Consider the following 13,469-nt stretch of genomic DNA (forward strand, 5'->3'; position numbering starts at 1 on the left):
AGAGGGATTAGCAGCCAGTGGAAAAAAATCTTCACGTTGTTCTGGAGATTTTTTTTGGTAGACTCCAATTCTCATATTTCAATACAATTTCTGAGAGAAATCTCACAGCCAGAATTAAGGAGGATGATTCTAGAAGACATGTGTATCTGGTTTGTGTTTTCAACTTGGGCTTAAGTTCGTCTTCAGGAAAAAAAAAGATTTTTGGGGCACCACATTGATTTCCAGTTGACTGCTTCCCTGTCGGGCATGCTTGGCAAAACATACCAAAACACACACCTCTGCGTGTGTCCTGCCATCTCTCCTGGCTTTCCTTACTGTCCCAGCCGTGCGTACCAACATGTAGTTGGTACGGCACTGGAGTGTAACTGGAGCTGCTGGAATTCTTGCAGACGCCCTTGCCACACGTGTGTGGGTTGGGAGCGGAGGAAGGAAGGCACGGGAGGAAACATCTGCAGCACCAGGGCCATGGGCTGGTGGAGCAGGGGGTAGAGCCGAGTAAGAAGTTTACTCTTGCGGTGTTCCCTATTCCATGCTGATGTGAATAAAAGCAGCCTTCTGTGTGTAAACGAAGCATATGTGAACCAGAACAGGTACCAAGAGCAGATGTTTATATTAGCTCATGGCCAATTCTGCAATTTTCTGACCAAAAATCCACTTTAAGCTGCTGCTTTAGGCCTCTGTTCTGTACCATTGTACACACTAGGTAGCGTAAACCAGGGAAGTGATAGACAGTGGTGGGAAATGTGGGATTATGTCTGCTAGTCTTCCCTCCATTAAAGAAAACAACCCCAAAACACTAGAAAAATTTCATTGGTAGGCTGTTAGGGAAAGAAAAAAATAGCCTAGAGAATGGATGGATGCCAGTCCGAGCAGCCATGTGTTGCTCTTGAATTGCAGATGATCCAAAGATGCTTTTTAGGAGATTAAAGCAGTGCTAACTCCTTACAGTACCTTCATCTCCTTCCTTTTCTGAGCAGTGGTAGGATCAGACTTAATGGAGGTCCTGTCCTGTCATGGCAGAGAGGGGAAGGAGGAGGAGGTGGAGGTGAGGGCTCCTTGCTCATATCTGCACAGACATCTGCATGGTGGGAGGCAGTGGAACCACTGTAGGTACCTGTCATCATTTTTGTGACCTTTGCCCAAATGGCTTCTTCCTTTCTAGTTGAGTAGGGAGCTTAATTGTTTCCTTTCATGACTTTTAGCCAAAAGAAACAGGCTTGTGAACCAAGGACAGAAAAAAATGGGGGACAACTTCTGCAGCTTCCCCTTCCAAGGTCTCACACAAACTCTTTGATGTAAATGAAGATGCCACCTGACTAGCAGACTTGGCCCTTAAAAGGCAAAACAGAAGGAAAATAACCACAGCTGAAGATGTATAGCTTTTTAAATTCCTTCAGAGACAGCATAGAAAGTTATTCTTTTTAGAGACTATTAAATAACTGAAAGGAGGGCAGTCCAAACAGAAGAGGGTACACTGAAGGACTCACTCATGCAGTGGCTGGAGGCCGGGTAGAGGCAGATTTGGGAATTTATGTGTCCAGAGAAAATGAGCATGTTCTGGTCAGTGTGGGGTGGGCAGCTTGGCAGCAGTGCCAGCATCCCCCCAATTTCTGCCAATGCAAGGGCCTGAAAAGCCTGTTTATAATACCTGACCAGAGCTGTGGATGTGCGTGAGGTGTGCAAGGGTAAAAGGGGACAAAGCATATGAGAAATTTGGAAAGATGCTGTTTACAAAGCTTGCATGAGATCTCTCCTTGAGGAGATTTGTGCAATGCTGGGTACAAGTGAGGGCTGTTGCAAGTTGAGTTTTGTTAGATCTCAGCTTCATATTTGAAGACACCTGACATTCCCCTTCATCTTCTGGTAGGAAGTTGTTTCGCAGGCCACCATAATATTTATAGCACGTTCACAGGTAGATCTTGAAAGTGCTCTTATAAGTCCTCTGCCATGGCAGGCAGAGCTTTCCTATTCCTGTTTTTAGCAAAAAAGGATCTCAAGGGAAGAAAAACGCCTAGCCGAAGGTTAGACCAGTAGGTCAGTGGCAGAGAGCCTCTGCTGTCTAGTCCAATTCTCTGGCTGTGCTGCCTAGCTAAATAATGATTCATTTAGTGATTGGGCTCTTCTTTGATCCCTACTGTATAACAATGAGTCTTTGGAGTGTTTTATTGTGCTATTAAAAAGAACTCCTACTAGGGAGGTGGGAAGGGGAAGGTTTGCTAGACAGCTGTGTTTGTGATGAATTGGCTTTGTAGCCTTTTTTTGGGGTGGGTGGTTTTTTTTTTTTTGGTTTTGTTTTTTTTTTGGCCTGTCAGAATTGGGGAAACGGGTTGCTAATGTAATTACACTTCATTATAGTTTACTTTGTGGCTTGTTTTGAAGCCTTTGTTTTTTTAATTCATTTAAATGTTGTTCTGGAACAGTGCGACTTCCTTCCGTTTCAGACCCCTTTAGGTAATGACTGTGGTGCTGCTCAGAGCTGAAAACACTCTATTAATTATTACTTTTTATTATTGTTGCATAGGCTCGTGTTCAAACTACCCAGTACGCAGGTACTTCGGTTCTAAGCGTGGTGTGTGCTGAATATTGATGATTTGTGTAAAGCTGACTTGGACAGACTGGCATGCGTCAAGTTAAGCTGTGGACCAGGGCTTGGAGATGCTTGTGTTCTTCATGGCCCAAGCTCCCTGCAGTCTCAGGGCCTGGCGTGGATACACTGCTGCATGAGCAGTGTTACCCTGTAGGAAGCTTGTGGGCTTCGTGGGTTTATGTCAGGAATGTCGAAGCTCTGAGGATAAGGAGAAGCGATCTGTGGGGTATAAAATGAATGTATCACTGGAGATGACACTGGAAAACCAGGAAAGGCAGAATGACCAGACACACACCTCTGCGGAGCTTTCAATTTTCAGCGTTGTCATGCAAAAGAAAGTGATCTCATTATCTGCCACTAGCAATAATATTTGCCTTTCCGTGTGGTTTTCAGGGTGTTGCTCCAGTGCACTTTTGTTTGAGTTAGATTTCTGAACAAACAAAGTGAGAGATGTTTACACGAGTAGGACAAGGTGTAGAGATAGACAGGATAATGCTTCCTGCAGTGTGTTCACATAGCATAAATGTTGAAAATTAAATATTTGGCTTCTATAGTCAACATGAAGGTCTGTCTTGATTTCTTTTGTGTTGTTCCAAAGTGGTCTGGACAGAGGAGAAAAATACTGGCTTTTTTCTCCTGGGTCCATTAAAACCCTACAGGTTTGAAAAAAATGGACCTACCCATCAAGCAGCATGGTGATCTGTGGTGCAAACTTTTTTGGTGTTAGTGTTTCCTTAAATTCCTCAGGCATTCATGCGTGCAAACATGATTTGATGGGCATCCAGAAATGGCCTGTAGACTGCTAATTCAGTTGTGCTGCAGGCTCTTCCCCAGGTGAGAGGTGTGAGAGGTTTCGCATAGTATTTAAAGTTTATGGCTCTCTTGTTTCATTCAGGTATTAGTACAAGGAGAGCTGAAGTAATGAGAAGTCATCATGGAGGCGCAGTCCCATAGCTCTACCACGGCGGAGAAGAAAAAAGTGGAGAATTCCATCGTGAAATGCTCCAGTCGAACAGATGTCAGTGAGAAAGCTGTTGCCTCCAGCACAACTTCCAATGGTGAGTAACAGCAGGGATTTACTAGCAGCCAAACCTACAGTAATTTTATGTTCGCTGCATTCCTTGTGAATTGAGCGTTTGCACCTGGATCGGTGTTTGTTTTAAGGAAAGGCTAAAGAAAATGAACAAGGGGGGGTGGTGGAAAGTGGTAGGATACACTAAGGCCTGTTTTGGCATCAGGCATAGTCTTTTTCTTCCAGATGTTCTAATTTGAGATGTAAATGTGCTAAGTTATTTATTATAGGAAGTTCCTGTTTTTGGCGTTTTGGAAATGGTCTTGATTAGCCTGGCAGGGCTTGTGAGTGCTTTGCATTTGGCCATTGAAGTCTCTTACACTAGTTAGGTAATCAGTTATTACAAAAGAGACAGAAGTAGCGCTGTCAAAATTGATGGCAAAAGTTTTTTTTTTTCTTTTCTTCTTTTACAAATAAACTTGTTCCTCACGAAGGGCTGCCCCCCACCTCCCCAAAGTTCTTTAATGGCCGGGGACAAAACATCAAGCTAAGAATGTATCTTCCTGTGAATTCATTTCAAAGTTGGGAACGTACAGCTTGCAGATTTGCAAAACTGGAGTAGTTTGCTGAATTCCCCCCAGAGATTACCGCACTTGACAATTTTACATATTCTCTGCCTCTCGGGAGAGTGTGTAATCCCAGCCCTGGCCCTTGCATTGTTCAGTGTAAGAGGGCTGAGTGTATTGGTCCCTACTAATGCAAAACCCCCTTTGCATTAGGAAAGAAAATCGCTGGAAAAGATGTAGGCAGTGTTTAGACCTGTGGATTTTGGATAGCTGCAGGTGAACTGTTGGTTTTTGCAAATCAGTCTAATAATGGCTAAAACCAGAAGGTGTCTTTCTGCATATTTTGGAGTCTGGGTGTATTCCTGGCAAAACGTTTTCTGTTCACCCTTTCTGCTTCCATCATGCTCACTCATATGGGCTTGTGGTCCAGGTCAGGTTCTCACTTTGATATCTTGAAGAAAGGTTTCTGCTTTCTTAAAGAAACATTTATCTCCCACTAGACTAAAGCAGAAAATACATGAATCCTACAGCCTATTCCCTCTATACTAGAGGGGAATCTCTGTGGGTCAGTAAAAATTAGATAACACGTGTTCCAGTATTCTTCTGTGTGACAGGACTTCAGATTCAAAGCAAACTCAGCACCTGCTGACCAACTAGTTGGAGTTGATCCCCATGAGAGTTTAGAAACCCTTGAGCAGCTACGGAAGAAGTTGCATCAGTTTTCTAAGGCATATGAAATTAGATCCTCAGCTGGTGTAAATGAGCACAGATCCGTTGCTGTCAATAGAATTACAGTGGTTCACATTAGCTGAAGAGCTTCCCATTGTATTTTTTTTTTTTAATAATAGGATTTTCCACGTTGGCCCAGCTTTTCAAACAGATGCACACTTAAACACATACACGTATTCTTTGATGTGTCAGTGATTGTACTCAAACTCGATATTGGCACATACCTCTGACTGTTTGGGCTAGCTTTAATGTTATCGTTAAACATTTAGATTTAGAGGGCTAAAAATAAAGCCTTCAAGATGTTTGTGCCTAATTCTGACACTGATTTACCCTGTGGTCAAATAATTTTCTCTCTTCTACTTATCAGCTTTAACAGTAATACTAGTTCTTAACCACCTGCTTCATCTAGGTGGTGTATTACTGCATATCAGGGGCGTCAAACTCCCAAGAGCTGGAATGATCCTAAGTCTAGTGAATGACTAGAAATTTTTGTCACTGGAATGGTCTCCTATTAATGGAATGAGATGCTAATGTAGTACACATCCTGGGGCCTGAGGCTGCATTTGGTTAAGGTATTGACAGTTACCTTTGTTTTCAGTGGGTCAGGGTTGGTCTTGTTAGTCTTTGTATTTGGGGAAGTCACCAGGAGCTCCAAGGTTTGAGTGTCTGATCTACCTTCATGTATAACCAAGCAAATGACTTTCCAGAGATACAGGTGGGCTTCAAAGGGATAAAAAAAATTCCATTTCTTCCTGGATATGAAAAATTTCCTGTTAGTGGAGAGACTCCATGGAGCATGTACCAAAACAAATGCCAAAACCGTATGAACTTAAACATGAGTTTTACTGTTGCAATGTTTTAAAGTTTTGCTTCTTGCAGATGTGATTGTCATGATAATGAATTTTGGTTACAAGGACCAATTTGCATGAAAGCTGGAGCTTGCATCCCATTTGCATCTTTTGTTCTTTAATGCTGGAATGAGTATTACTACAGGAACATGATCAGTTGATGTAAGATACCACTCCTACAAAACATGCAGCTTTTGTTGATTCAGTGCCTTTTTTTTTTTGCAAAGGGCTGTGGTAATGTTAAATGGTTGTGATTTGCATTTGAATACTCTATTAGAAAAGGTAAGGTACACTTAAAAATAACGAAAAGACAGAATGATCCTTGCTTTTTGTGTCAGAAGACTCTGCTGTCATTGCAGAGCAACATCTACCTGTCATACCAGTGTCACCTCGTAAGCATGTCTAATATCAGTGCTTCTATTGTTCTGGACAACACGTTAATTAGTAAACTTTGCAGGGTAACATGTACTTGAGTGACAGCTGTCTGAGGTGTGATGTAGAAACTAGTATTTTCTCAGTAGCTCTGCTGTCTTCTGAAGGAGTCAGAACTTGGATCATAAATAAATTGAAAGCTGTTAGTTACAGGTTTTACGCAAAGCTTACGATGATGAAGAAACAAAGAAAATACCATTATTGCAACAGCTCCCAAAAGCAAGTAACACAGCCAGCAGCAGAGTCTGTGTTAAAATGAATATTGAGCGTGGAAAACTTTTAAATCATATGATGTGCAAACTGTTTATTGAAGAGCCTGGTGTAAAACTAGGTGCAAGGGAAACAAAGTGGGAAAGGTGACCTGGAAGGGCAGCTTGTGTGCTAACCCTAACTACGCCATGCAAGTTCTGAGGCTCACACTTGAGGGTGCCCCTTGGAAGATACCAGTGGCACCGTAGACTCAAACAATGGGCAAGCATGGGCTGTAGGTTACATGTTACCCACTTCTGCTGAGTTCCTATCATTGCTTAATACAAAAAAGATTTCTGCTGCACTTACCTAGCTGCAAACTCTGACTGTATTGCTAAGATGCTTGCACTGTGTTAGATAAGGGCCTGCCAGCGTTTCCATTATAAACCCCTAATTTCAGGGACTTACAACTAAGCCATTAAAATGTGCTCCAGGCCGAAACATGTGGGGAAGGTCTTAGTGCTGGAGCAAATTAAAACTTCTTTTAAAAGGCATGTGATCAAAAAAGTAAAAAAAAAAAATTTTTTTAATAACTAACAAAGATCTTTGGTGCGCTTTCATCCCCAGTGGGACTTTGTAATTTGGGACCACTCTTGCTTTGTTTTGAATTCATTTTTGCAAGCTTTTGATTTTTTTTCTCCTTTGTGTTTCATTTGGTGTATCTCAACCAAACTGCACACAGTTTGCTAGAATTCATTTCTTTGCAAATTGTTTCTTTTACTCCTTCTTTGTTTGACTGCTGTATTTACTGCTAGGCTAATATCCAAGGGGGGGAAACTGCTAAAGGAAACTGCTCACGGAGATGTTAATTCACAAAAGGCTGTATGAATAAAAAGTTTGTGCTAGGGCATAAAGTAAGCTTACTTCTGTGTATGGTGTGATTTGATAGCCTCAGATTGACCTGCTTTGACAAAGTAATAACAGCAGCAAATAAATACAGTTTTTACGTCAGGACCATGTCACTGATATTACATTGGAGTAATGAGGCCAGTGTCCTGGACCACCTTGTTACCACGGTGCTATGTTGTCAGGCCTTGTCTTCTCATATGTGCATCCCTGCCACTTTTCTGGAGACAAAGCAGTAAGACCCTGTTCTCTACCATGTCAGATTTAGGTCATCATCCTGAAGGCTGCTGCATGCACACACAGGTTTCTATCAAATTGTGCAAAGAAAGGCTTTCTGAAGAGAGGTATCCATTGATAAACTCGTTAAAATTAGTTCTGTGCTCCCCTTGGAGAGCCTTTGCCTGGTATTGCAGGTCATGAAACCTGCCTTGCTAGACCTCCGCTGGATAATACAGCACCCTCTGTAATTTCAAGTAATCCCAGGATTAAAAAGAAATCTTCAAGTGAACGCTGTAAACGTCGCAGGAGTCTGCACGGTGACCTGCCTTGCTGAAGCATGATGAATGCCAAGACGGAGCCGTGTTCTCGGCTACTCCTCCGTGCTGCTCTGCTGGCGAGTCCAGCAAGTACTCAAGCGAGCGCCTTGCTTTAGGCAGAGGAGCAGCTCCGTTGGCCCAGGCGTGGGTATTTGCGTGCTTACAATTAGGCAGTGGCTTTAATGCTTTGCCAAGCTGGCTGCTTCGACTCTATGATCTGCTTTGTAGGTGAATCAGATTTATTGTTAGAGCACTTCCTAAGAGGCGTTGACCAAAAAACCTCACGCTAACCTAACACAGCCCTCAGCTATGTGCAGTTTGTTTTTTTTTTCCACTAAATCTGTAGTATGGATATAATTAATTTTTTGCTTTATTTTCTAAAAAGTACAGGGAATTTCTGTGTAGGGTGAATTGATACTTTTACAAGGCAAACTTGCACTTTGTGGCATTGCTCGGAGAACATTAGGAGGTGATAATAGTGTGTTCAGCGCTGATTTATTTACTGTTTGGCTTGTGAGTTTTGTCGGTGACTAAAATGCTTTCCTCTTTTGCACGTCTTGGCTCTAAACTGATGTTTTTAACGTGGCATTACAACAATGCAGTTATTGTATAGGGACTCCTTCAGTGTCTGACAGGCAAGCACTTATTTTCAGTTTGATGTGTTTTGTCTAGTTTTTGACCCATGAGCTCGTTTCAGTGTAATCTGATATTTCTTATTAACCTATTACTCTACCTTAAAAAAAAAAAAAAGCTAATTATAAACGTATGTAGGTTGTGGACTTGACTACCTTTATCAGAATCAGATAGTTATTGAGAATATACTTTAAAGTGATAGAAAGCAGAAATTGTTATCTTAATGATGATGTAACTTAAAACCAAGCTTGATAGATGAATAAATGAGAGGAAGTTCATTCGTCCACTTTGATTCTTTCAGAGGAAGAGCCAGATTCATCTAGGTCTCTTTTTTTTTTTCCCCCTCCTAGTAGTTCTTTCAGGATTGAATGAGGGAAGTGTTCAGCAGTCTGCAACCCCATAAGAATCACATTTCCTGTTTAAACTTTCAGTTGGTTCCTTGTCCTGCTGGTTGCTTTCAAGTTCACCATAAAATAGGTGTTAATCATAATAGCCATTCTTGGCCCCCTCGTTGTGCTCAGGGTCCCGTTGAGAGGTCAGGGTTCAAAAGAGGTTGTTAGGTATCCAGAACATTGCGTGTACCATTTTAGTGGCCTACAAATTGAGTCCCGAGCTGATTATATGAGACCTGATTCTGCAAAGTGATCAGGAGGTGCCGTCCTCCTCTCCTGAAATCAGAGGGGATGGAAGGGCCCTCTTCACTTCTCATTTTGAGGTCGAGGAGGAAACAACATCCTGTAGTATTAGATATCAGAAGTGACAATCTTCAATGGATAGATTTTTCAATGTTCTGTTTTTCAGCAAGACAAATATTATAATTCCTATCTGTCATGGTGGCATACAGCAGCATGAAGAGTAAGCGTAGAATGGTCACAAGGGGTAGTGCAGAAAGGGCAAAGACCTGAACTTGTAAGATTTTGTGTACCCTTCTGTTCTAATAATTTTGGCCAGGTCCTAAGAGAATAAGCTGAAGGAAGGTACCTGTCCTTGGGGAGGATGAGCTCTCCGGATGCTTGGAAGTGTTGGCAGCAAAAGCATTGGAGGTTGTAATTAAGCGGGGACTGCATGTCTTGGTATATTGTAATCTGATGTGAGTAGCTGATTAAATACATGTTCATTCTGAGTAATGCACCCGTGGTCCTTTATGCTTACTAATAAAATTTCTGTCATCGAGTTAGCATTTATTGTAGGCTGTAATAACTCATTCTGCCTGATACTGTTTTCTAGCGTTGTTCCTCAGCAAGCCAGCCCTACTCTTACCCTGCTCTAAACCCGGTGATCTGCAAGTGCAATCCAGTATTGCTTCATTAATTCTGCCGAGATTTCCCTCCTTTTTTCCCCCCTTCTCTCCCCTCCCTGCAGTGGTTAATAGCATAAGGGATATTAAATGTCAATCCTCCTGTATCCCTTTGCAAGTTCCAGAAAGAGATGATTGAGTGGCTTATCCCTGCAATCACTGTAATCAGTAAGTAATGACTTAACATCCTGCTGGATAACACAAGGTGGAATTGGGAGAAAACATTAGTTAGCAGCAGAAGCTTGCCACCTGGACAAGGTGGAGGTTAAATTTAGGGAATTACACACTGGGGAGTTTTTTTTCCTGAAAAACAAATAACCCTCAAAACACCCAAGGAACCATGTTGCCATTGTACCTGGGTTTTGAAGTAGAGTAAGAAGTGATAATAATAAAAAGGTTTAAAATGGGTCTCTGCAGTGTGGCAACGGTACCATGCTCTATAGCTTGTGCTTTGCAGGAGTCCAGTATCAGTCAGACCTCAAAAAAATCAGGCATTACAGCCCATGGTACTGGGGAGGGGGAAGCAACCAAGGGGTTTGATTTTTAGCAGGAAAAAGGCTGCTGGCAGCTGAAGCTTCAGTGGTATTGTTAGCCTTCCAGAAAAGGGCTCACTCACTGCCTTTAAGTGCTGGTCTCTGGGGAAGATGATACCCTAAAAGAGAAAGGGCCTCTTAATGACCTTGCAGTGCTGTGCCAGCCCGTGCCACCAAAGCGGGGAGGCTGTATGGCAGCAGCACTGCTGCTCCAAACGATGGCACCTTCCTCCCAGCCGCTGGAAACGGGTGTCACCAAACACGTGGGTGCCAGGCGGCTGGGCAGGATTGGAAGGGCACTAAAAAAATTAAGGCAGAAAACTCTCGCATCCCGGGTCCTCAAAAAGAGTCCAGACTTGGGAATCTGCAAGTGAAGGAGCTATGTGGAGTAGATCTTCTTCTTAAAGTAAATAAAAAGAATTTAAAAAAATCCTTCTAATTGACTTAAAACCAGGCAACCCCTCCGGGAGGCACAGTATTTGGCTTTATGGTTTGAGCTGTGTAAATTAAGGCAGTTGAAGTAATTAAATTACTTAACAGGTTTTCAAATGGCATTCGTCTTTTCTCTTCTAGTTGTCTTCTATTTCATATCTGTCTCCAGTTAAAAGGAAATAATCAGGCGTCAGTGTTGCATTTGATTATATCCCTGCTCTGTATGTTTCTGCCTCCTTTTTCTGCCTCCTTTTTCTGCCTCCTTTTTCTGCCTCCTTTTTCTGCCTCCTTTTTCTGCCTCCTTTTTCTGCCTCCTTTTTCTGCCTCCTTTTTCTGCCTCCTTTTTCTGCCTCCTTTTTCTCCCTTTTCCCCAAAATACAAAACCTCAGCTTCTGCTTACATAGAAATTGTTACCAAATACATATGCCAGTAAGTGGAAGAAGTGTGCTTAGGGTATGGTATGTGATTGTGTAAAGAAGGTACTGTATTAAAACTACATTCTCTGTGTTCTTTCCAAGCCATATCTCATTATTTTAAGCTGAGGGTGGGAGAGGAGGGAGATGCATTCTTTTGCCATCCCAACTAAGAGGCAATGAGATGGATTGTATTGCTGTGTTAATACCTTATTTCCCATTAAAAGTCTTTGCCTTTGATGTCCACTGCTAGTGGTCGCAATTTAATTTGCAGATTCTATTTTTGTTCGTAAAGCTGGCAATTCAGAAAAACGTTGATTTACTTGTAAATGTGATCTGGACCTACTCGGAATATGTATTCCGAGTGTGCAGAGGCACTGTGCAAAAGATTATCAAAAAGCAGTTCCTAATCTCGTGCCTGCCATCAGCTGGAGTCTTGCTACACAGGCGCGGTGTGTGCACATTCTTTGCACATGTCAGCCTCTTAAAATACCCTGGTTTCCATTCATTCCGTACGACTTCTCATGCATGTTCCACATGCAGCCAAGTGGAAATGTGAAAACTCAAGTCCCACGCATGCGATAGCTTGAAAATACACCCAGAGATCCCAAACGAAGGGGATTTTTTTGTTTTGTTTGATAGAATAGATTTGTACGGGTGGTGTTTTTCCTACGAGGAGATGATAAATGGCTGAAACTTAAGTTAGTGTTACAAACTGTGCGCGCTCTCTCTCTCTCTGTCCCCACCATGTGCTTGCTCTGCTTTTCTTTTCCAGCGTAGGGGTTCATACATAACAACAGAGGATTTTGTAGAAAAGTTCCTTCTGGGCCTGACCAGTAGTGTTTTCCCCTCCTGGTCTCTCTCTTGTCTTTCCTTCTTTCTCTCCTTTCTCTTCTCTTGCTTTTCTTTTCCCTTTTTTTTTTTTGTGTGTTCTTTCTTTTAGTTTTCAGAAAGTTGAGTTCCATCCCAATTATTAAATCTGCAGAGACCATTCCCACATGGTTCTGTAAATGGTAGCTTCATCCTGAGTTCTTTCATCTCTTTTCCTGCTCTCCTGGCTTGACAGTTGAAAAGGTCTGACTGTGCCGCACAATGGTTTGATTGGTTTCTCTAGGGGAGGCTTTACCCTGCCTCATCATTCGCCAGGCAGGTGGACCAGAAAGTCTCTTGATTCTTTTGTTGCCTCTCAAAGTCCGAGGTCTTTGACTGAATAAATCCTCCGTCATGGGATAATTTGCTAAAAGGAGACTGAAAGATGTGAGAGAAAAGCCTCACTACTTGGGTGCTGAATTAATGAAATAACTGGGCCTTGGAGTTTGCAATTGAAAAATCACCAGGAATGCAGTGGGTGGAGACAGGCTTCAGAATGCAAGCCCGTTACTTCCCCGTAATAAACTATGAGAGCTTTAAATGATATTACTAAATACGCCGGCTCGCCTGGCCGCCTCCGGGTATTTGCATTCGCAGCCCCGTTCGTCGGGGGAAGCCCGAGCAGAATAAAAGCCGTTTTGGTGCAGCGCCTAGTTAGTCATTAGATTATTACGAGGGGCTGGAAAGAATTCCATATGACAGAACTAGGGTTGAGTTAACACAGGACGAAAAGTAATTTACAGATAGGCTGTCCTCAGCCATCTTCGTAGCCCCTGATAAGGTTTCATTTCAGAATGGATAGGCGACATTTCCACTTACGGGCCCATTCTGCGACACCTGTGATAACAGCTTCTGGATCCTAATTGAAATTGGTTTCAAAATGGATTTTCACTTTTCTCTGTCTGTGGAAAATATTGAATGGACTCAGAGCTGCCACAGAGAATCCCAGACCTTGGAAAATGGAGCAAGAAGCCAGGATCATCTTTCATAACTGTGTCGATGATATGACAGTTTTGTTATCTGTCTTATTAATGAAATCATTGATCACCTGATGAGGGAGATAATAAACTACATTTTTGCTGCTGTTCAGGAAGCTCAATTAGATTTTTTTAAAAATACAGATGGGGGAAAACCGAGCCAAAACAATGAACGTTTTTCAGGTCTATTTTCAACTTTGCTTTTCTTGAAGATTTTTAGACGGAAGAAGTGTCTGAGGCTGTAAAATGCTGACTGCATCTCGAGCTCATTGAAAGTAAAAAGGAGGGGGGAAAAAAAAAAGCAAACCTGATGCTCACGTTAAGATTTAGTTATTGTTTTTTGTTTTTAACAAACCGCACTAAGTAAATAACACTTCAGTCCTAGTAAGTGCCATGGAAACTCAGATGAACTGAGAAACAATGGAGCTCAATTTTAGCTGAAGTGGGATTAGTGATCTGAACTCTCTGAATGCCCCGACGTGGACAAAGGCCGGTGCTCGGTGTAGTGA

The 13,469-nt window shown here is 42.3% G+C and overlaps 1 protein-coding gene across 2 annotated transcripts in view; it reads left to right on the plus strand.

The window, feature by feature from the left end:
• Positions 1-3,521: 3,521 nt before the first annotated feature.
• GLI3 (GLI family zinc finger 3) overlaps positions 3,522-13,469 on the plus strand; it is a 197,175-nt gene continuing 187,227 nt past the window's right edge. For both annotated transcript variants that reach the window (XM_068404739.1, XM_068404741.1), the window contains exon 1: positions 3,522-3,645. In XM_068404739.1, coding sequence (XP_068260840.1) covers positions 3,522-3,645 — 124 coding nt within the window. The remainder of the gene's footprint in view (positions 3,646-13,469) is intronic.

Source organism: Nyctibius grandis, chromosome 7 (genome assembly GCF_013368605.1).
Source record: "Nyctibius grandis isolate bNycGra1 chromosome 7, bNycGra1.pri, whole genome shotgun sequence".
Lineage (NCBI taxonomy): Eukaryota > Metazoa > Chordata > Aves > Nyctibiiformes > Nyctibiidae > Nyctibius > Nyctibius grandis.